The sequence below is a fragment of the Brassica napus genome, chromosome C8 (assembly GCF_020379485.1).
Source record: "Brassica napus cultivar Da-Ae chromosome C8, Da-Ae, whole genome shotgun sequence".
Classification (NCBI taxonomy): Eukaryota; Viridiplantae; Streptophyta; class Magnoliopsida; order Brassicales; family Brassicaceae; genus Brassica; species Brassica napus.
Genome location: NC_063451.1, coordinates 6,016,043 through 6,040,665, shown reverse-complemented (window position 1 = coordinate 6,040,665; position 24,623 = coordinate 6,016,043). Strand labels below are relative to the sequence as shown.

General features: G+C 43.1%; 2 protein-coding genes across 3 annotated transcripts; one reads left to right on the top strand and one right to left on the bottom strand.

Annotated features, from left to right (window-relative positions):
- Positions 1-18,677: 18,677 nt before the first annotated feature.
- On the bottom strand, positions 18,678-20,589 carry LOC125591809 (protein yippee-like At3g11230). The gene is made up of 6 exons (XM_048766668.1): positions 20,558-20,589; positions 19,791-19,835; positions 19,203-19,247; positions 18,964-19,072; positions 18,811-18,866; positions 18,678-18,711 (listed from the first exon to the last, which is right to left on the bottom strand). The coding sequence occupies exons 1-6, from the start codon at positions 20,587-20,589 to the stop codon at positions 18,678-18,680; spliced, it is 321 nt and encodes a 106-aa protein (XP_048622625.1).
- Positions 20,468-22,939, top strand: LOC125591595. Of its 2 annotated transcripts, XM_048766071.1 has the most exons (5): positions 20,596-20,736; positions 21,151-22,068; positions 22,151-22,234; positions 22,379-22,510; positions 22,585-22,939. In XM_048766071.1, exons 1-5 carry the CDS (start codon positions 20,701-20,703, stop codon positions 22,630-22,632), a joined length of 1,218 nt encoding a protein of 405 aa, XP_048622028.1. In that variant the 5' UTR covers positions 20,596-20,700; the 3' UTR covers positions 22,633-22,939. The 2 variants fall into 2 exon arrangements, with proteins under 2 accessions (XP_048622027.1, XP_048622028.1); XM_048766070.1 differs by lacking the exon at positions 22,379-22,510 and having other exon boundaries at positions 20,468-20,736.
- The last annotated feature ends 1,684 nt before the right edge of the window (positions 22,940-24,623 follow it).

Below are 24,623 nucleotides of genomic sequence, written 5' to 3'. Positions count from 1 at the left end.
GCACCTATTACCTACCGAGTGCAGATGCCAAAGATAGATGTGGCACGTCTTAATGCACTCAGACCGTCAGGACACCTTCAGATGATGGAGAAGATCCTATGGAAGATGATAGGGTTCCTTCTGAGAGAACCCTAAGGAGAAGAAAAGAAAAAGTGGCGAAACATCTGAAGAGGGGAGCTAATGAAAAGGAAAAGAAAAATTTCCGAAAGAGAGTCTTCAGAATTCCTCTAGATAAGCCATTCAAAGAGGCTTATTATACTCACAGATTGTGGATGTTCTTCAGACAGAAAAGGGAGAAAGAATAAGACATCAAGAGAATGTTCTCTGAAGCTAGAGAAAAGATGAGGATGATGATTACATTGAAGAAGAAGAGTGATCCTAGGCAATTTGCAATACCATGCACGGTGAAGGGTATTGAATTTCCACATGCCTTGTGCGACACAGGAGCATTAGTCAAAATCCTACCTAGGATTATGGCAGACCATCTGGGTATGCTGGTGGAGCCTTCGCAGGAATTGTTCACTTTTTTGGATGGTTCCCAGAGGAATTTAGAAGGAATTGTAAGAGACCTAGAGGTGCAGATTGGTAATGCCCTAGTTCCAGTTGATTTTCATGTCTTGGACATCAAGTTAAACTGGAACTCTTCTCTACTACTTGGGAGAGCCTTCTTGTCAATAGTGGGAGCAATGTGCAACTTGCAAACCAACCAGTTGTGTCTAAACACTCATAGATCCTAATGCCCACTACAACCCCATTCCAGTCAAGTAGCCACAGATGTCCTCCAGAAGAATCAATGATCCAGGAATCATTGCAGCTTGCCACTGTGGAGCCGAGTACGAGACGGATTACTCAGCGTCGAGACTCACACAGAAACATCGATCGACAGTGGCCATCTGAAATCGACCGTCACACCACATGAAGAATCGGTCGACAGTAGTCCAGATGACTGGGAGAACGAGTACTACAACCCCACTATTACCGCATACACCAGACAACACATGCATACATAAGAGTATGATGAAGACTATGAGGATGAATAAGCTACTGAGTACAAAGCCATCCTTGATGAGGAGGATACACTTCTACATCATTCCTCTTGGAAAAGGAATGCACCATCGATCGACATACCTGGCTCACCATCGATCGATACTCAACCTCCTCAGAGTAACCGGAAATGAGCATCGACCGACATCGCCAACTACTCATCGATCAACGAGGAAGTGAATCGTGTGAGAGAGGGAGACTAATCGATTGGCAGTTGGGCAGATGATCACCATCACGAAAGCTATGCAGTAGAAGCAGCAATATATGAGCCAGGAGCAGATGAACTACATGAAGGTTTCACATATGAGGAACTTCTGAACATGCAAAGACGCGATGAAATAGATCAACATCGATCAGAAACTGCTTGGGGAAGAAAACGATACACGCATCCGATCGACAGAGCACACCGTCCATCGATCGACATAAATCCTTCAACATCAATCGACATCCACTCTAAACCAAAAACCACTGTAAGCGAAAGAGATAAATTTAATAACGAGTATCTAACTCCAGACGAATTTAGTATTTTCAGGGACCCAGATGGACACGCTAGAGCAATAGACGGACGTATACTGAGCATATCTCGAAAAGATATTGTAGACATCCTTCAGACAGCCAATGGAGTAGAATATTTGTTCGTACATCAACGCAACATTCCAGAATACCAACATAAGGATACAAAAGATTTCTATGACGCAGCTGGTGGCATAGACAAAAGCTTCAAAACCAAGATCTCACCATCACACTCGACCATCGATCGACGTTGATGTCCCAACATCGGTCGACAGTCAGCCAGAATTCTGCAGAAGAGTTTTTGATTCCCACGGTACCAGAAAATTCTACTGGGAAGAGAAGGATCAGTATGAAGCCTACAGAGATGAACAGGGATACGCCAGAGATCTAGACGGAAATACCATTCGTCTTCACAACATGGATATCAGAAGAGTTCTGGAGAGAGCTTCGAGAGATGAGCCAAGCTACATATGTCTTCCTGAACATGCTAACTTATTCACACAGACCAAGCTGGTACCAGAGATCTACACCAAGGATGAGATCAAAGAGATGCTCTATGGAGTCTGTGGAGAACAAGAGAAGAACAAAGAAGCTTTCCAGATGAAACTTGATGCTGTCTACTACCCATTGAATGACAGTATCAGTTGGCTAACTACATGCATGGAGGAGATGAAGCAAGACATAGCCAGAATTCAACATGCTACCGACGTTGCTCGATTGTCATCGATCGACAGAGATCAACATACATCGATCGACGTTCGTCAACGCACATCGATAGACAATCGGATGCCAACATCGGTCGACAACAATCCACCACGCCCACATACGATGAAGTCTCAAGAAAATTTTCACACTAGGGAGGAAATAGATCAGTTGGTAGAAGAGATCTATAGAGCTCTTAAAACTACAGAAGAGAGGCTTGATGAGAGATGTGATGACATTGATTTCCAAATGGATCTTAGCATCAGTGCTTTGACTTCCAAGATTGAAGCTATACAAGGGGAATTGGTGGAGATTCAGAGATACATACGCCGTCGACCAGAGGCATCGTCATCGATAGACAGACGCAACAACAAATAGACCGACATTCATCAACGAACATCGGTCGACGACGCTACAAACCGAGGCCAGCTAGTACCAAAGATGACATAAGACATGTCCGACGCATATTACCATGGAGAGGAGATCTCAGCTGACACTTACGCCACACTTAGAAGACATCAGTTCAACCTTGAGAGTCTTGAAGAAAGATTGCAGAGGATGGAAAACATAACTGCAACAATGAAAGAAAAATGGCGTAGAGGGGATGAAGCAATGAGAGACCTCACTGGTACATGGTTCAACAAGCGCAAAGAAGAGATGGATACTTGTTTTCCAACAAGTTCCAGCTTTCAACATTACTTGCCCAATCACCTCCAAAGTCAATGGGAGACTTCACTGGTACATGGTTCAACATGCGCAAAGAAGAGATGGATACTTGTTTTCCAACAAGTTCCAGCTTTCAACATTACTAGCCCAATCACCTCCAAAGTCAATGAGAGACTTCACTGGTACATGGTTCAACATGCGCAAAGAAGAGATGGATACTTGTTTTCCAACAAGTTCCAGCTTTCAACATTACTAGCCCAATCACCTCCAAAGTCAAGCTAAATGACTATAACAAAGCGCTGAGTGGGAGGCAACCCACTACTAGGTAATTTTTAGTTAGTTCTTATTGATATACTATTTATGTTGGTTTTTAATTATTGCAAATCATAAAAAAAAGAGAGATCCGAGTAGACGATTGTCGTGAGTATTGACCGACGAGAAGCTGTCGACATCGATCGACATTGCCTTACTTGTCGCGACCGATATCAACATCCCTACATTTGTCGACATCCATTCCGGTCTGGTATATCGTTCTAACTTGTTACATTGAGTCCTTATGATTTAGTTATCACCATAACTTCGACTGAATTTACACTAGGGACATTGTAGTTTTAGTCTTGGGGGAGGTTTACTGATAGTAATTTATTTATGAGTTTTATTAAAATGTTTTTCAAAAAGTTTTATTGAGTCAAGAAGAATATAATGAACTTATAGATTTTGCTTGTTATCTAACCACTCTTTAGCACCATTCTAGACTTACTGATTGCAGATAGTACTAATGATACTAAAGTGGATCAACCTGTCAACTATCCATACTTGCTGAGATTGTTTGAAGGAACCAAAGCTGACCTCCAACACTAAACTTGACACAACTGCTTGTCTTGGGGCTTGGTATGCATGGGATCGTATTCTTCAAACAAGTCTAGAAGTAAAGCCTTGTGTAGATAGATTAATCACCCTTTTTCTCTCTATTTTCGAAATATAGATAAATAAAAAATAATAATAAATAAAAAAATTATTATTACTATATTATATATCTATTAGAGATTTATTAGGAAGGAATTCGAACAGGACTTGGTGGCTACAACCATTAAGGCTTGCTTCATAAGGATTCTATAGGTAAAGGATTAGAACAGAACTTGGTGGCTACAACCACTAAGGCTTGCTTCACAAATAATCCTAGGATATAGGTCAAAAAGAAGTTAACAAGACTTGGTGGCAACCACCATTAAGGCTTGATTCATGGAAGCCTGTCCAATCTTGATCAATGATCTTGCTAATATAAGCAGACTTTGACTAAGAGAGAAAATTAGTAGAGAGAGAGGATAGGAACTAATGTTTACCTGCAGGTTCAGATACTTGTTTGAAAGTCCTTGCATCCTGTGATCGATACCCCCAAGGTAAAGCCTACACTTTTATTTATGCTAAGAAATGAGGCTGGTAGAGGGGAATGTCAGACAAGATTTGCTAAGTTGTTGGCTAGATGAATTTGGTTGCTAAGCTAGGATATAGTACAATGTGCTTTTGTGATTAGGACTTTTTAGATGTGGATTGCAATATTGCTGAGGTTATGATTCTAAGTTTTAAATCATGTGAGTCCCTGCTGTTTTCAATACCTTTTTCATAGAGACTGCCTGTTTGTTTTGCTTGAGGACAAGCAAAAGGATAAGCCTGGGGGAGTTGATAGACCATGGATTTGACCCATTTTCATCCATGGTTTATAGGTGTTTTTACTAATAATTATTATATTATAGAGTCTATTTAATATATTTATAACATCAGGAGTGATTTGGAGATAAGTGATGATTTTGGAGCATTTTGAAGCATTCTGGAGATATTTGGAGCAAGCACCCGAGATGACCATCGAGCTCGACCATCGGTCGATATTGGAGAGGAATAATCGATCGATGTTCATATCTTGACATTGATCAACAGCGAAGCGTGCAGAAAGCCCGTTTGGTCACAGCCGATTTGAAGCCCAATTCTTCATCAATTTACAAGATTACCCCTTACGAGTTTTAACCTAATTATATAAGCTTTGCCACCATGTTAGAGGCAAAGTGTGCTTTTCTTGTTTTATTATTTTCACAGCAAGGTTTTCTAGGATTTTGATAGATTGGAGAAAAGATCCAAAGTTATAATTTGTGATTGGAACTCCATTAATATCTATTTACTATTCTAATGAAGTTTTCTTACCTAACTGATGTTATGAATTGCGTAGCCATGTCTGAGTAGTTCCATTGTTAGATTTTAGGGTTTAAATAGGTTAGGAGGGATTAGCCCCACCTATAGATTGCTGAGTTGTGGTAATTGTCATTAGAATTGTTCATTAATGCCTGTCTCTAGATTAGCTATGAAGAACTTACCATAGGATTGATAGATAAAAGCGAGAGCTTCATTTTCATCCTGAAAACATTCTAACTGAGCTAAGTTTCTTGCTATGAGTAAGGCGAGAGCTAATCTAGCAAGCTTAGTAAGCATTCATTCAACCCGCGTATAAAGCTTAACAAGAAGCGCGTCGATCGATATCATTATTGAATAATCGATCGACGGAGCGAAAGGTGTAATCGATATCCCTATCGATCGACACTTTCTAATTGATCGACATAAGATAGTTCAGATCATTAGATCTAGTTAATAGACAAGTCCAAACATTACGAACGCTGATGGACTTGTTAACTAAGTAGTTGAGCTTTACATTATCATGCATGCAACTCATTAGACATCTGTAGGATTATAATCCCAAGTTTCCTGAATAAAAACCCTAAGTCTTAACTATTTCCTTTTTAAGCACCAAAATCTCAATCAATCTATTGAACAAACACTTGTTCAATATAAAACTCCAATTTACATTTAAATCTCTGAAACCATCTATCTTAACAAATCATATTAGATTTCTTAGGTTCCCTAGCTTCCTTTGAATTCGATCCCTAAGTACTACAACTCGACCTCTTATTTCAAAGAGTATAAATCACTCCTTAGGGTAGTTTGAGTGGTATCAACGTGATAGCGAGGTCACTACAACAACCTCAAGTGCAACCTCAGCCACTCATGCCACCACAACCTTCAGTGGCTACCCCGTTGTTACCGTTGATAATTTCCATGAAGAATATGAAGACACCACATTTTCAAGGAGGGACAGATGCATTTTTAGCCAACCAGTGGCTTCGAACCATGGAGAAAAACTTTGAGACCCTGACGTGTTCCGATGAGTCTAAGAAGAAGATGGCAGTGTATTACTTAGACAAAGACGCGGCAGAATGGTGGGAGAGTAGGGATCTCCAAGTGGGACATCTGGTCACCACTTGGGAGGCATTAAAAAAAAGAATTTGAACGCAAGTACTTCACTCCTGAATCCAAGCGAAGGCTTCAACGTCAATTTGCGAACTTGGTACAAGGAGATAAGACGGTTAGAGAATATGAATCTTAATTTATGCGACTGCATCGACATGTGTTGCGAGGACAAGATGATGAAGAAATCATGATATCTAACTATATGTTTGGTCTAAAACCAGAGTTAGAAAATAGACTGGCAGTCGGGAACTACGAGAGTCTCACCGAGCTAGTGGAAAAGGCTTTGAATGTGGAGATCGGATTACAAGCTGAGAAGGCGGCAAGTAAGAAATTTAAGCAGCATCAAGAAGGAAAGTATGGTGGAAACCAAAGATCATTTAAGGGTAAAGATAAGGAAAAGGAATCGGGAGGGCCAAGTCGACGATCTCTGTTCACAGAAAAATGCTTTAACTGTGGCAAGATAGGCCATAAGTCAAGTGAATGCTTCGGAAAGAAACATGGATCCTTTGAGTCAAACTCATACAATCCTACATGCTACACGTGTGGAAAGAAAGGACACATCTCTACCCAGTGCAGCGTCAATCGTCCTATCCCAGCTACACCAATCACTGTTCATCCTCCTCCAGCTCCACCTGCAATCGCACCAGCGCCAAAAAGGCAAGCTATAGGAGGTAGAGTTTACGCTTTAGATCTAGATGATACTACACCTCCAGGCCCATCTACGGGTCCCATCACAGGTATTTGGGTTCTTTAACCTTACTAGTTTGATTTTGTGTTGTGTGATTGCTTGTGATGTATTGGTTGATTGCGGTTGGATAAATTTTTGTGTTGTTAAGCCGATAGCAAAGGCTCCTTACCGCATGGCACCTGCAGAGTTAGCAGAGTTGAAGAAACAACTTGAAGATTTAATGGAGAAAGGTTTCATCAGACCTAGTTCATCCCCGCAGGGAGCTCCGGTCTTATTTGTCAAGAAGAAGGATGGTAGCATGCGGCTTTGCATTGATTATCGAGGAATCAACAATATCACCATCAAAGATAAGTATCCTCTTCCGAGGATAGACGAGTTGTTGGATCAGCTAAGGGGAGCAAGTTGGTTTTCAAAGATCGACTTGGCGTCGGGCTATCATCAGATTCCAATTTAAGAAGGTGATATCATGAAGACTGCATTTAGAACTCGTTATGGACAATACGAGTTCGTACTAGAACCTTGGAATCCAGTTCCACCAATGAAGTTCACATTTTCTTCTACCTCTTCTCTACCCTCTGTTGGGGTCAAAATCGGTCACAACGGAATCGATGTCCGAAAGTCCTCAGAAAAACCGAATCTCGGTCAAAACTTCAAAAGCCGAGAGAATGAACAGCCGAAATGGATCGCCCGGCGAGCGCGGCCGCGACACGAGCCAGCTCGCCCGGCGAGCCCGGCGAGCACGGCCGTGTTGCCGGTCGACTCGCCGGCGAGCTCGGCCGCGACACGAGCCAGCTTGCCCGGCGAGCACGGTCGTGTTGCCGGTCGAGTCGCCGGCGAGCTCGGCCGTGACACGGGCCAGCTCGCCCGGCGAGCACGACCATGTTGCCGGTCGACTCGCCGGCGAGCTCGGCCGCGACACGAGCCAGCTAGCCTGGCGAGCACGGCCGTGTTGCCGGTCGACTCGCCGGCGAGCTCGGCCGTGACATGGGCCATCCCATAACCATGCATCTTCGTCCGAAGTTTCAGTAACTCAGTCTTCGGGTCCGTGGATACGAAACCAATGTTCCGTCTAAAAAAAATTGTCGCAAGTATTCAGGAAGTTGGGAAGGTTATGTCTCTCGAACAGTTTCCTATTCTTCGTAGTAGAGCAGGTTACGGTTAACTTAACACCTACTGCCTCGGCTATGCGAAGAAACAAGGTTCCGTTGGAAGAACCATGCCTATACCAACGGCTACTTCGCGAGTAAAATCGTAAAAACGCTTAAGTCTCGATATGGTCCAAAGAGGGTCCGAATTGCGGACAACGGCCCATCTTTGGTCCCAAACGACTTGAACCCAAAGACTGGTATGACGGTTAATCTCGTCCGCGGGGAGAGATAAATGTCAAATTTCCAAAGATAATCACAAAGAAGAAGGAAATATGGAAAAGCCCTCTTCACGACAAATCCGGCCCGAGAAGAGATAAACCGACTTAAGGAGGAGTATATAAGGAGGACCTAGGACGAAGAGAAAGGGAGAGCATGCTAAGAGCAAACTTAATACTTAGAGCAATTTAGGCTTTTTTCCGTTTTTACTATCGAGCTGCGACTCGACTAGGTTAGAACTTAGGTGGCTAGACTAGCGAACATACCGACAGCTCTTGTGGCCTAGGATTTTACCTGTTGTTCACGCTCAAACGTGAATTCGGAAATAAGACCTCTTTGTTCTCTTTTTGCTCTTTTACGATTTATTACTTTCGAATCTTTCATATTGATTGTGTTGTGCGTGGCCCAGCAGATAACCGGGACCTTCAGGGAAGGCTAGGTTAACTTGGCTTTCCTCCGATTAACAAAACTCGACGGTGTGAATTTCGGTTCCCACAGTTTGGCGCTAGAAGGAGGGGGGGGTACGGATCTATCTCTCTCGCAACCACACACGCTAAGTCCGATATGACGACCAACGCTGACAAAGACCCGCAAACGCACGACGGGACTCCCGTCGATGCCAACGCTGATAAAACTCCAGCTGGAAACGTATCAACGGTCACTGCCGACACCGCGATACTAGACCAGATGAAGGAAATGTTCGCCTCCGCTCAGAATAAGACGGACGAACAAGGAAAACTCGTGGCCTCTCTCGCAAAACAGGTGGAAACCTTAACGGCGAAGGCCAGGAGCAAAGCCCCGCGCGGAACCACAAGAGCCCGCAGCGGTAGAAGACTTGATTTCGAGACTCCGGGCAATCGAGCTGCACACGCGGAAAAGGCTTCCTCAGGCCAAAACCCAGATGAAACGCTCCAACCAGGTGCACAGCCAACTGCGGAGAACCTTCCACCTCCTACCGGGAGCAAGGAAGGAGAAGAAATCGAGCGCATCGACCTGGATATAAGCGACCAGTCCGATCACTTGGACGACGGTGCTGACATCCACCCAGGAAGAACGCGAAGCCAGTCCGCTCGGTAGGACGCGTCCTTCGAAAAACCCATGACCGAGGAAGAAAAAAACCTTTATTGGGTAGAACAGGAGGAGCTGGCCGAAAAGCAGGCCAGGATCCACCGCAGCCAACACAGACAAGCTCGCAAGGCTGCCAGAAATCCTGATGAGATCCACGATCTCCGCGAGTACATCGCGAAAACCGCAGCGGAGGTGAAAGCGGTAAAATCACAAATCCACCACGCGACAAGCGCTGCGCCCGAGATCGACAGACTTCTCGAGGAAGCACGCAAAACCCCGTTCACTGCCCGGATTACTGAGACCAACGTCTCGGACCCGGGGAAGATCAAAATTCCCATCTACGATGGCACCACCGACCCGAAAGCGCACCTGCAGTGTTTCCAGATTGCGATGGGGAGGTGCAAACTCAAGGAACGCGAACGAGACGCTGGCTACTGCCTCCTCTTCGTCGAAAACCTCAAAGGAGCCGCGCTTGAATGGTTTTCTCGCCTAAAACGAAATTCCATCGGAAGTTTCCGCCAACTTGCTTCAGAGTTTCTCAAGCAGTAATCCATGTTCATGGACAGAGAAACCTCGGACGTCGATCTCTGGAGCCTGTCTCAAAGAGAAGACGAGCCACTTCGCGAGTTCATGAACAGATTCAAGCTAGTGATGGCAAGAGTCACCGGGATCAGCGACAAAGTGGCAATCGATGCTCTGAAGAAATTCTGGCAATGGGTATCCCTCGAAAAACTAAGAACGATTCAGGATGCTCTTCATAAGGCAACATACTTCATCGTAATGGAAGAGGAGATGAAAATCCTCTCCTAGAAGTACAACCCGCCGAAGACGCCCACAAAAAAAAGAAAAGCTCTCAAAACGACAAGTATGTCCACCACTAGGGAGAAGACATCCAGGGCGAGCACAACTACACTATCAATTCCGAACAAGGGAAGACCTCCGGAAACACCTGGTCCAGGAACCAGTATAAGGATAACTCCTACTGCGAGTTCCACCAGACCAAAGGTCATTCCACTATGAACTGCAAAGTTCTCGGGGCAAGGCTAGCAGCAAAACTCCTCGCTGGCGACCTCTCGAAGGTCACTAGCATAAAAGACCTCATCATGGATTTCGACCGCCCTGCAAGGACTGATAAAGATTCTCCTGAGAGGGACACATGCGCAAATCAGTCTGGCGAGAAACGCGGAAGAAGGCAGGATGACCTTGGAGACAATAGTACCTGCCAGAGGATAAACATGATCATTGGAGAATTGCAATTCTACTGCGACTCTGTTTCATCCATCAAGGCCTACGGAAGAAAGGCGGAAACAAGTTCTAACTGGACGACTCGGTCCCTGACTGACAACGCTCCAAATGATACGATTGTTTTTGAGGAGGAGGAAACCGTCGGACTCGATAAACCTCACTGCGACCCGCTGGTCATCGACTTGGTGATTCGAGACCTCGAAGTGGGAAGAATCCTCATCGACAAAGGCAGCACGGTCAACGTCATTTTCCGCGACACTCTCCGGAGAATGAACATCGAACTCGGGGAAATCATCCCGGAACCAAAACCACTGACCGGTTTTTCGGGCACAACATCAATGACCCTCGGATCGATCAAACTTCCGGTCATGGCAAGGGAAGTCACGAAAATCGTTGACTTCGCCGTAGTCGATAACCCGGCCATCTATAATGTTATCATGGGAACCCCATGGATCAACGCAATGAAGGCGGTACCGTCGACTTACCACCTTAGCATCAAGTTCCCAACAACAAACGGAACAGCAGTATTCTGGGGATGCCAGAAACAATCTAGGCTCTGCTTTTTGGCCGACCATAAACTACGACAAATTCGGAACACCCCTGCGGTTAGCCCGAAGCAAGTCAGGAAAACTCAGAGTACTCCTGAAGGTTCCACAAAGAGCGATTTGGAATCACTCGCCCAGGCAACGGCTCCGGACAGCGACGCGATCCCGGAGTCCATCGCCCTACCAGCGGACAACCCGACTCACGAAACGGCCGCCGATTTAACTAAAGCCTCAACGGCCGAAGTAACAGAATCGGCCCTATCCAACGAGTAGGAACGCCCGCAACAACAAAGCAGAACTACGAGATGACTTGATCCTCGAAAGAGGTACGTAGGCAGCTTGTCCTATTGACAAGTTCAGCTATCCCCCTCTCCAAAAAGGGGGGGGAGTGGGTACGTATACTCGTATACTCCCACAAAGTTCGAATATCCACACATGTACTCGATATTTTCGAAACTTTTCCAATAAAACTCATTTTATTTCGGTCTCCCGATTCACTTGCAATAAGCCACAACAATCGGAGATTAACCTGAGAAACACCCAAAACAAGGGTCTCCAAACACGCATACCTTTCAAGCAGTCCTTGGATGGGAACTAACTTAAACAACAATCACTGCGTATCAATGGTCAAGCAAGACCAAATACATCTTCTCTAAAAACGAAGATCGTAACTTTCTCACTACAAAGGATATACCTTTCGGAAAAAGCGAGACGTCGTAAATATTTTCGAGAGATATTATCCAAACACACGGTCCGTCCGCGACTCTAAAAATGCCCGTCGATTGGCCCCGACGGACAAACCCAAAACGTTCTCAAAAAAGAACTCGTAGTCTAACCTTTCGTAAAACTAAAGGTTCTCTTACCTCCGACGAGGATACCATAGCGCGCTATACAAGAAATTCGAAATTTTGTTCAGCACTCCAGACGGTCTCTGGAGAGTGCTCGGTTCGTTCCATACAAGTCATATAAGCCGGCGCCAAGTCGCGGACTTTAAATCGGAAAGAACCAGGTGGAAATCGCCCACAGGCAAAACGAGAGCCGATAAGTCGTCGCACAGCCTTAGAGCCGAAAGTAAACCTAGGTCTTGCCCTAAACCCAGTCCTACTGGTCCACTAACATCTCAAGACATGATACGAGATCTTAAAAATATGTCCCATCGTCTATATCTAATACGCTCACGAAACTTCGCGAAACTCCTAAACGTTTCGGAACGCCCTCGTTCAGTAAGAGCAAACGAACAAGACGATAAACTAAGAGTTAAGATACGAAGTGACTACTCGTATCTTTCTCTCACACTTGGCAGAAGTAAAAACTAAAACGCACAGAATGTCAATCATTCATCATATATATAGAAGCCGCAAAAAACGGCTAGGACCCAAAGCCACCAAACGGCCGGTCTCAAACACATAGTTCACATAGCCTCGCAAGGCCATAACACACATAAATCAAATACGGCCACACTCGGCCTAGATACATCAAACCTCGAAATAAAACTAAGGGAAATAATCCCAACAATCCTCAAAGCTCGAAGTCGAGGAACCCGGACATGGAGATCCCGAACGAGCTCACGGGCTGATCCACCTCTCCGTCCGCGACTCCGGCACCTTCATCACCGACACCGGTTCCCGCTTCCGCCGTGTCCTCCGAGACCTCGATGGAATCCCAAAGCTGTCGGACCCTTCCTTCGATCGGAGGAACCAAGGATTCGGCATGGGCACACCCGTTCATAAGACCCGACATCTCAGCGACCTCGGCAGGAAAAGAGAAGTCCTCGTTCTGCGACTTGTAGAGGGTAGCAACCGAGCCACGACACTCGCGAAAATCGCCCACGAATTCTTGAGCATCCTTAAAGCTCTCGAATTCGATGGCAAACAAAGCAGCCCTCCGCTTCATTTCGGCGACAATCGCTCTCTTTCCTCTCCTCTCCGCACGGACAAGGGCCTGAGAATGGAGCTCAGACTGTCTCCGGCTCTGTTCTTCGACCTCATTCCGAAACCGAAAGAGTTCTCTTTCAGCCTCCTCGGCTTTGAAGTGAGAGATACGTGACTCCCGGAAACTTCCGTCGAGCGCGGCATTGAACACCCTCATCCCCTGCATGAACTTAAGATCGGAAAAGGAAACAAAAAAAAATATAATTTAGATCAAAGTTCAAAGGATAAACCTCGTTGATTAAGCTGGAGCCTTCGGCGACTACTTTCCTTCTCGACTCTTCGTCCAACGACTTATGAGTAGTAAAACCGGGACGGAGGTCGGCAAAAAAGTCGCTGGGAAGGGGAACCTCGCTGGTTCCACTCCTTTCCCCTGGGGAGAAACTAGGGTTCCATTCTGGCAGCGGAAGGTTTCCCAAGACGTTCTCGGAGGCAACTCCCTTGCCTTTCCGAGACCTGATTCTCTGCGTCTGGGCGGGCAAGACATCAATGACCGGTTCTACGTCATACGGAACGTCCAGAGGCTGAGAGACGGCTCGAGATCGATGGAGCTCCACCGCGCTTCGAATCCGTTCGACGGTGAAGGAATTCCAGAAGAACGGCCTGCTGCAGAGAAGATCTCGCTTGGCAAAAAGATCGGCTGGAGTCGGCGGAAGGATCCTGTTCACTGCAAGATAATAAAAAAATCATCTCCGCATGTCTTCAAGGTATCAAAACGAAAAATATAGCTATTCGTATTACCACGGGTGAAGTTCCACTCCCGACGGAATAAGTGGAGGTAGCTCTCCTCGACAGACTCCCCATCTATCCGGACAAAGAAAAAGCGCTCGAACCATGCCTTAGGATGTGAAGTGTGCCCCTGAATTATAGCCATACCCTTCTTTGGCGCCATGCGGTATGAGCCATCGATCCCCGTTCCTCTCGTAAACCAAAATCCCTCGAAGTCGCCAGGGTAAAGATCCATTCCTAGCTCGTAACTCGAGATCAACACGCCGAGCCAATGCTGCAAGGCCGGAACGCTTAGCTGGCTGATCGAAAGCCCAAAGTGGTGAAGCGCGCGGACGATGGTACCAGAGATCGGAAACCACATACGGCAATACACCAGGAAGGCCTCGTAGCAAGTAGAGAAACCTTCCGGAGGGTTCTTCGCACTCTCGTTGCCACTCGGGATCCGAAATACGACTCCACTTGGGATCTGGTAAAAGTCCCTGAGAGTCGTGAGGTAGTCGGGAGAGACCATGCTCGGCGTAAGGGGCGCGTTTGGCAACCTCACAGGCCTCATAGGAATCGGAATGTCTTGCGAAGGCGGAGGCGAGCCGCAAAGAGCTTTGTAGTACGCATCCTTTGCTTCTTCCACAACTTCAAACTCTTCTTTCGGGGCGATCACCTCATTGGCAGAAGAGTCACCCGAAGATGAGTGTGAGGAAGAATTCCTCTTTGAAGATCCTTTTCTTGAAGACATTTTCTTTGAGCAAAGATAGATCTTGGAGAAAAAAAATTTATCTTGGAGGAATCTTTTCTTAAGGGAAGAAGTGAGTAAAGAATTCGAAAAAATTACTTCCCTTACTTATACAATTTTTTTTTCTTTTTTACTATTCACCTTCGATCTTTCGACAAACGATTATGTCTAAATTCCACCTAGAACAGACCATACCGCAAGCTAGGACCTAACACCCAGGTCCACGGATCCTAGATAGCTGAGGGGCTAACTTTTGGGGTCAAAATCGGTCACGACGGAATCGATGTACGAAAGTCCTAAGAAAAACCGAATCTCGGTCAAAACTTCAAAAGCCGAGAAAACGAACAGCCGAAACGGATCGCCCGGTGAGCTAGGCCACGACACGAGCCAGATCGCCCGGCGAGCACGGCCGTGTTGTCGGTCGAATCGCCGGCGAGCTCGGCCGCGACACGAGCCAGCTCGCCCAGTGAGCACGGCCGTGTTGCCAGTCGAGTCGCCGGCGAGCTCGGCCGCGACACGGGCCAGCTCGCCCGGCGAGCACGACCGTGTTGCCAGTCGACTCGCCGGCGAGCTCGGCCGGGACACGAGCCAGCTCGCCCGGCGAGCACGGCCGTGTTGCCGGTCGACTCTCCGGCGAGCTCGGCCGTGACACGGGCCAGCTCGCCCTGCGAGCACGACCGTGTTGCCGATCGGCTCGCCGGCAAGCTCGATCGTGCCACGGATCAGCTCGCCTGGCGAGCGCGGCCAATTCTCCATGGACCATTCCAAACCCGGTCCCATCCCATAACCATGCATCTTCGTCTGAAGTTTCCGTAACCCAGTCTTCGGGTCCGTGGATACGACACCAATGTTCCGTCTAAAAAATATCGTCGAAAGTATTCAGGAAGTTGGGAATGTTATGTCTCTCGAACAGTTTCCTATTCTTCGTAGTACAGCAGGTTATGGTTAACTTAACACCAACTGCCTCGGCTAAGGGAAGAAACAGGGTTCCGTTGGAAGAACCATGCCTATACCAACAGCTACTTCGCGAGTAAAATCGTAAAAACGCTTAAGTCTCGATACGGCCCAAAGAGGGTCCGAATTGCGGACAACGACCCATCTTTTGTCCCAAAAGACTTGAACCCAAAGACTGGTATGACGGTTTATCTCGTCCGCGGGGAGAGATAAATTTCAAATTTCCGAAGATAATCACAAAGAAGAAGGAAATATGGAAAAGCCCGCTTCACGACAAATCCGGCCCGAGAAGAGATAAACCGACCTAAGGAGGAGTATATGAGGAGGACCTAGGACGAAGAGAAAGGGAGAGCATGCTAAGAGCAAACTTAATACTTAGAGCAACAAAGCAGAAGTACGAGATGGCTTGATCCTCGAAAGAGGTACGTAGGCAGCTTGTCCTATTGACAAATTCAGCTATCCCCCTCTCCAAAAAGGGAGTGAGTACGTATACTCGTATACTCCCACAAAGTTCGAAATATCCACACATGTACTCGATATTTTCGAAACTTTTCCAGTAAAACTCATTTTATTTCGGTCTCCCGATTCACTTGCAATAAGTCATAACAATCGGAGATTGACCAGAGAAACACCCAAAATAAGGGTCTCCAAACACGCATACCTTTCAAGCAGTCCTTGGATGGGAACTAACTTGAACAACAATCACTGCGTATCAATGGTCAAGCAAGACCAAATACATCTTCAATAAAAACGAAGATCGTAACTTTCTCACTACAAAGGATATACCTTTCGGAAAAAGCGAGACGTCGTAAATATTTTCGAGAGATATTATCCAAACACACGGTCCGTCCGCGACTCTAAAAATTGCCCGTCGATTGGCCCCGACGGACAAACCCAAAACGTTCTAAAAAAAGAACTCGTAGTCTAACCTTTCGTAAAACTAAAGGTTCTCTTACATCCGACGAGGATACCATAGCGCGCTATACAAGAAATTCGAAATTTTGGTCAGCACTCCAGACGGTCTCTGGAGAGTGCTCAGTTCGTTCCATACAAGTCATATAAGCCGGAGCTAAGTCACGGACTTTAAATCGGAAAGAACCAGGTGGAAATCGCCCACAGGCAAAACGAGAGCCGATAAGTCGTCGCACAGCCTTAGAGCCGAAAGTAAACCTAGGTCTTGCCCTAAACCCAGTCCTACTGGTCCACTAACATCTCAAGACATGATACGAGATCTTAAAAACATGTCCCATCGTCTATATCTAATACGCTCACGAAACTTCGCGAAACTCCTAAACGTTTCCGAACGCCCTCGTTCAGTAAGAGCAAACGAACAAGACGATAAACTAAAGGTTAAGATACGAAGTGACTACTCGTATCTTTCCCTCACACTTGGCAGAAGTATAAACTAAAACGCTCAGAATGTCAATCATTCATCATATATATAGAAGCCGCAAAAAAACGGCTAGGACCCAAAGCCACCAAACGGCCGGTCTCAAACACATAGTTCACATAGCCTCGCAAGGCCATAACACACATAAATCAAATACGGCCACACTCGGCCTAGATACATCAAACCTCGAAATAAAACTAAGGGAAATAATCCCAACAATCCTCAAAGCTCGAAGTCGAGGAACCCGGACATGGAGATCCCGAACGAGCTCACGGGCTGATCCACCTCTCCGTCCGCGACTCCGGCACCTTCATCACCGACACCGGTTCCCGCTTCCGCCGTATCCTTCGAGACCTCGATGGAATCCCAAAGCTGTCGGACCCTTCCCTCGATCGGAGGAACCAAGGATTCGGCATGGGCACACCCGTTCATAAGACCCGACATCTCAGCGACCTCGGCAGGAAAAGAGAAGTCCTCGTTCTTCGACTTGTAGAGGGTAGCAACCGAGCCACGGCACTCGCGAAAATTGCCCATGAATCCTTGAGCATCCTTAAAGCTCTCGAATTCGATGGCAAACAAAGCAGCCCTCCGCTTCATTTCGGCGACAATCGCTCTCTTTCCTCTCCTCTCCGCACGGACAAGGGCCCGAGAATGGAGCTCAGCCTGTCTCCGGCTCTGTTCTTCGACCTCATTCCGAAACCGAAAGAGTTCTCTTTCAGCCTCCTCGGCTTTGAAGTGAGAGATACGCGACTCCCGGAAACTTCCGTCGAGCGCCGCATTGAACACCCTCATCGCCTGCACGAACTTAAGATCGGAAAGGGAAACAAAAAAAATAATAATTTAGATCAAAGTTCAAAGGATGAACCTCGTTGATTAAGCTGGAGCCTTCGGTGACTACTTTCCTCCTTGACTCTTCGTCCAGCGACTGCTTCTTGTAAAGTTTTAGGAAAGCACTCCAGAAGATCCGATATTAATATTTTTTTGCTTGGTTACGCATGATAGGAATACGATGGGAAATTCATTCCCTACAGGGCTAGCACTGCCTAAGTTTAATTAGCTTACTGAACATTTTAAGGTTTTTGAATGTAATAAGAAAGCATGTTATATATTCTTGATGAGTTTCCATGCAAGAATAGTAATGGTGAATCGTCGGTTACAGTAAACCCATAAATTTAGCCGCTAAGTGGTGAATCGTCGGTTATAGTAAGAGTAATAATTTACCCGCTAAGCTATGGTGATTCGTCGGTTATAGTAAACCCATAAATTTATTTGAACCTAAATTATATATGATGAATGTTAGAAAGGATGTGATATGTTAACCAACTGTAAATGAGATTTATTTGAACTAAATCTTCCAAAACAATTCAAAAAAACGTGTAAGACAATTTTAAGGCAATCCTTGTTCTGGATGGCTATCCTGAATTTGAAATAAATCTTCCAAAACAGTTCAAAAAGCGTGTAAGGGAATGTAAGGCAATCCTTGTTCTGTACGGCTATCCTTAATTGGAACTAAATCTTCCAAAACAAGCAAGGCAAAACAACATAATCAAAATCTATAAGAAAATTCATTGGCTATAAAGGTAACAAAATATACTTCATTGTCTACAAAACAGAGAACACATATTAAACAAAAACCATTAATCTACAAACAAACATAGTTAATTGGGTACAGTCAAACTCTATGAACAAATTCACTGGGTACAAAAGTCACTAAATAGAGTTCATTTTCTACAAGTAGAGAACATTGATCTACAAACGAACAAATGTAATTAGCTATAAAAAAACACATGTCATTGACTATAAACAAATGTCATTAGCTAGTTGTTCTCATCTGGGCACCAAATCTTGTACATGTCAAGAATATGAAACACATTCACATCTCAACTCAGAAAAAACTTTATTAAAACAAAACAAGATAAAACCATGGATTGGGATTAGTCAGTTACTTACCTTTCAAGAATTGATTTTCCTTCCTTGTACAGTTGGTTCTTCTCAAAAGCAAACTCCTGATTTACAAACAAAAGGTTGATGCCAAAAAAAATTTAGATAAGCAAAGGCAAAAGCTAAAAAAAAAAACAGGAGCATTGAATGTTTTCTTTTTACATATCTCCATCCAACATAAGAACCGCATTTAACGAAGTAAATATCGGCAACAGTGTGCAGTCCAGTCATCATCATTCTATTTTCTTTCTTCTCAGCATACACATTGGCTCTGTCCACACAAAACCCAAAGGACTACTAGAAAATAACTAGTCCTATCGAGCTTTAACCACAAAAAAAGGCAATGTTCAATGAGGAGGATGACTAAAGCCCAAATAAAACTTGAAAGTAGATTGATTTACACCTTACTAAAGAGGTAAGATTTCCCATAGCGTGATTGAAAAATTGTAAAAAGCCAAGCAAACAATACATGTTGTTAGTATCTTCTATCGACAAATAAAATGCAAAAACATTTTAAATATTTTAAGAGTCCTACAGTGTGGAGTGTGAACCATAAACACTTAAACTGAATTAGACGATTGCATTTTAAGCATCAAGCCCCACAACCAATTTCACACAGCTTAGGCACCAATCCTTATATGTGATTGAGGATCCAATATAATCTCAAGATGAAGTAGCCATAAAAAAAACTAACAATGACTGAATCATAGATTGATTTAATTATTCCAGAAAAAACAGAGATGCAATGACAGTGTCAAGATGAAGTAATACCCAATTCTCCTCGTTAAACATCATAAATGAATCCATGATCCAGAATTTCTGAGTTTTGACCATTGAGATTCAATACAATGCAAGAAACAATATGATGATGTTCCACAATCAATTTAGACAGATTACAATATTAGTGAGAAGAAACCCTACATATGAGTGATTTGAGAATAGAGAAATCACATATTTAGATTTAGCAGCAGCAAATAAATGAAAAGACCTTGGAGACGACATCATCGCAGATGGCGATATCAGTTTTTTCGTGCCTACGAAATACCTTTGATAAAAACAACGTAAAAACCTATAACGGCGCAACGATTGGGGCTGAGGGAGACGTACGCAGATAATGACAATAGAGATAATGACAACGGAGATTAGCGACGCTGAAGATGAGCAATGCCGAAGATGATGATGGCAGAGATGAGAAACGGCGGAGCCGTCGTGTTTGTAAGTTTCCAAAAAAAATGTATTATGTAATTAAAAAAAAAGAGGGTAAAATGGTAAATATCCATATTAGATAAAACATTTTTGTGATTTTGGGCTTTGAGATCTAAAATGAGAAGAAAAAGTTGATGTATGGTTATCTAAGGCCATTTCTCTTTATTTTGTGTTGAAATATAGATTTTTCATGTATTTGCGGTTTATATGTTTTGTTTATTAAGAGTAGGGTATATAGTTTTAATTAATGAAAACTTGATATTACCTGAAAATCTTTTAGAGTTAAAATTGTTAAGAATAAACCAAATCAAATCTAAATTTTAAGTTGTTTTCGATTATTTTAATATTTTATATCAGAATGCAAGGTATTATATATATTTGCAATAACGTTTAATTTGTTATGCAATTATTTGGTTTAAATGGTTAGAATCGGTTTAGTTAAAACCAATGATGGTATGGTTTAACTTTGTAGGATTGGCAATATGTTACGATCATCCATTTAATTTCTTAAAAAAAAAAAAAGAAAGCACTAGGAAATTTCCAAAGATACAAAATCATTCCCTCTTGTATCTCCCTCGCCATTAGACGCACCGAAACAAAACGGTTACTTACTTCACAAATCGTTGTACTCTCTGCAGATTTTCTCCTCAGAGCCACCACGATTTTTCCCTCAATCTACTTCTAATCCAAGCCATGGATTCATCTACTCCAAAGAAGAGGAGGTGTTTGGTGAGTTTATCGATCGATTCATAGATGTTCATTCGATTAAGTTTTTGTAGCTAAGGATTTGAATCTTGAATTGTTCGATTAGGTTTTTGTAGCTAAGATTTGAATGTTGAATTGTTCGATTAGGTTTTAGAGTGGACAAGGATTCGATTAGGATTTGTTGGTGAGGGATTCGTTAAGGTTGCGAATATGATATCGATGGAGTTTGGCGCGTAGATTCTTTGTTCCGGTTATTGATTTCGACAGGTTTTGACAATTGAATTGCGGTTTGTTCCGGTTTAATCAATGGTCGAAAAACTGGTTCGGTCGGTCATTGACCCGGTTCAGACCTGAATTAGGTTACTTTGTTATGTCTCCTCTTCCTCGTCGCAAGCTTTAAGGATTGATTGAGCTAGTTTCATTCATTTTTCTTTGCAGCTGTTTGATCTAAATCAGCCTGCAGAACCATTAGCAGCTGCTGAAGCAATACAAGATCCACCACAAGCTGTGGAACCTCAACCACAAGGTACCATCAACGGGCAATACACATGTCCTAGTAACTTCAGAAACAGGTGTGCCCTGTTTGGTTGTGAAGTAGCTCTTCAGTCTCCTCAAGAAGAGGTCTATTACTGCTGTAGCAACCATCTCCAGTTCTCTGAACTATGGTCCTCCTCTGAAACAAAGGCATACCAAGTTTACGATGGCTTGGAAAAGGACAGAAGAGAACCCTTGTCGTTTGCTTGCCTCCTTCTCAGACTTGATGGAGTTGATTCTGGGATTCCAACCCTGGATACAGACCTTGTTTCCTCCAAGGTTCCTTGGGAGACGGGAGATGTCTTCCGGCAAAGCTACGTACCAACTTACACAAGCCGGGATTGGTTCTTCTTTGCTAAACCTCCTCCAACTCACAAGAGATTGACCTCTGAGTATGGTATGGACTGCCAGTGGCATGCACAGCATCACAAACTGATACCCTTTGACCAGCAGTATATTAGATCCACTACTCATAACCTCCGTACGAATCAGAAATCGGAGAAAGAAAGACATGGTGAGTGGAGGTTATATCAGTTTCTGTACAAAGGCCTTTCCTTGTACTGCCTTTCACACATAGTCACCCCCAAAGAACCAAAACCTGCTCGACCATCTTCAAAAACGACAAAGACAAAGGCTCCCGACTCTAGTGATGATGCTCAAGGGGAAGGTGAAGGCAGTGGAGAAAGGGATAAGAATCAAGGCAAAGAGTCCACCACGTCTACAACTACCACATCAAATGTTGCAAACCACAATCTCGGTTCTGAATTCTTGTCAAACGTCAAAACTTTCACACCAGATGGTGCAGTAATGATTCTTACCAAGGTTTGATGTTCTTATTCTACATAGATATCTGTTTTTTTACTCTGTTTCTCAGTTTCTAATCTATCTTAACATCACCCTGCAGAACATCTTTGTGGTAGACCCCGTTTTGGAAGACAAGGCTTTCTCTGTGAGTGACATTAATAGCGGATGGTGTAAGCTCGCTCAGGTAATCAACAACCTAATCTGGTTATAGTATAATAGAAATCTGCATCACATGTTTAACTTCTTCGTTTTTTTTTATCTTGAATTCAGCAAAGAACCTGACTTAATCTATCATTTCTAATGCTTTCACATGTGACTTTAAATGCAGTTGAGAAAGGCTTCTACGATATCTGGATATGCAAACCCAATTCAAGATTTTGAAGGCATAATATCCCGTAGAGTTGGCAATGCTTGGAACTATAGAGCATTCAGTGACATGGAGATAGTACTTAAAGGCTTGGTCTTGGAACAGTTCTCCCTCTATCTATCTTGACTTGGTGCACTTACATGAACTAATGTTCTTAACCATTCTAGGTTGAAGAAGATGATGCGTTCGGCCACGCAGGTCAAAGGAAGAAGTGAGAAAATGCTGACATGTAAAGTTGAATCAGAAGGTTTTCTGTTAGAGGAAGCGGAAGTTTTAAATAGATTGTTTCTTCTCTCTTGTCGTCTTATGCATTTAGAACTGAGAAATTACTTGTCGTCTTATGCATTTAGAACTGAGAAATTAGTGTGCAACTTATGGAAGACTTGTATTAGACAGTTGATCGTATATGTCATTGTGGTGACTGAATTCAATAGCTCTTGAGACTAGTTTCCTGGTTGTGATTGCTTGGTTAATCAATAATACAAGAGTTGGATTCATTGGAAGAAGTTGAGGTTGATTACAGAGGAGTTTAGAGGTATATCAATCTTAGCTCATGTAGTTTTATTTGCAATCCTTTTATAATACATTTTTAAGTTGCCTTTTAGTTTAGCCTATCTAAATCAACATACTATATATTTAATTAAATATTACAAATCGTCTTACATAATTCTGAATATTTGTATATATGTTTTTACTTTTTGTTGAGAAAACTTAATAGCTTATATAATTTTTAAGAAATTTTATGTTTGGTTCTTCATAGATATTTATATATATTAAATATATGGTTTTGTAGAGTTTTATGTGATAAATGATTATTACTAAATTCGGGAGGGGGGGGGGGGTTTCTTTTGGCCTTTGGCCCTTCAACTCCAAGGCACAACACTGACTACGGAGAAGAGAATCGGTGAGTTGGAGAAGAAAGTGGAAGGCATCCATAAAGGACTCAAAAGCGTCGGCAATTGTTTTAAATTGTTGGTAAAATTACTACCGTAATAAAACCTGATTACATATTCAATTAATCAAAATTACATATCTAATTAATCAAAATTACATATTTAATTATCTAATTTTTATTATTTTATTATCAATTCCATAATATTTTACATCTGATTGATATATTTATCTATTCATATATAAATGGAATGGACTTTCCAATCGGTACGATTTGATATGAATCCAAAAAAACCCGAATCCAAAGGACCGAACCGAATGGAACCTGATCCGGAAAACTAGTACCAAATCAGAACATAAATTGATTGAATATCCGAACGGATTCAAAATTTTGGTATTTAGAGAACCTATGGAAGATTTGTATTAGACAGTTGATCGTATATGTCATTCTGGTGACTGATTTCAATAGCTCTTGAGACTAGTTTCCTGGTTGTGATTGCTTGGTTAATCAATAATACAAGAGTTGGATTCATTGGAAGAAGTTGAGGTTGATTACAGAGGAGTTTAGAGGTATATCAATCTTAGCTCATGTAGTTTTATTTGCAATCCTTTTATAATACATTTTTAAGTTGCCTTTTAGTTTAGCCTTTCTAAATCAACATACTATATATTTAATTAAATATTACAAATCGTCGTAGATAATTCTGAATATTTGTATATATGTTTTTACTTTTTGTTTAGAAAACTTAATAGCTTATATAATTTTTAAGAAATTTTATGTTTGGTTCTTCATAGATATATATATATATATATATATATATATATATATTAAATATATGTGAAATGTTTATGTAACACCAGTATTTTCCAAAATAACTTAAATAAATAAAATGTCTGAAATCTCCATTTATTACTTCTCAAAAGTCAACTCCAAAGTCGTAAATCCAATAAATAGCCATAAATCCAAAAAATATAATAAATCCCGAAAATATCGATAAAAGCATAAAATCCGCAAGTCTGAAAAAGACAGAAATAAAACTCCCAAAGCACTAGTCCGATAGCAATCACTCCTGCTTGTCAGTCTCACCTGAAAGGGGAAGGAATATGAGGGGTGAGTAACATGGGAGTTACTCCGTGAGGTATGGGATGCTAAACACGCAAACCACTGACTTGAGTAAATAGAACTCCCACTATGGAAGTTTAGCTCTAACATGAACACACACGACGCCTAGCACATCACACAAACACAAACAATGCGATGATAGCATATAGCTAGTCCATACACCCCGCATCTCCTCGTATGGATATATGATAC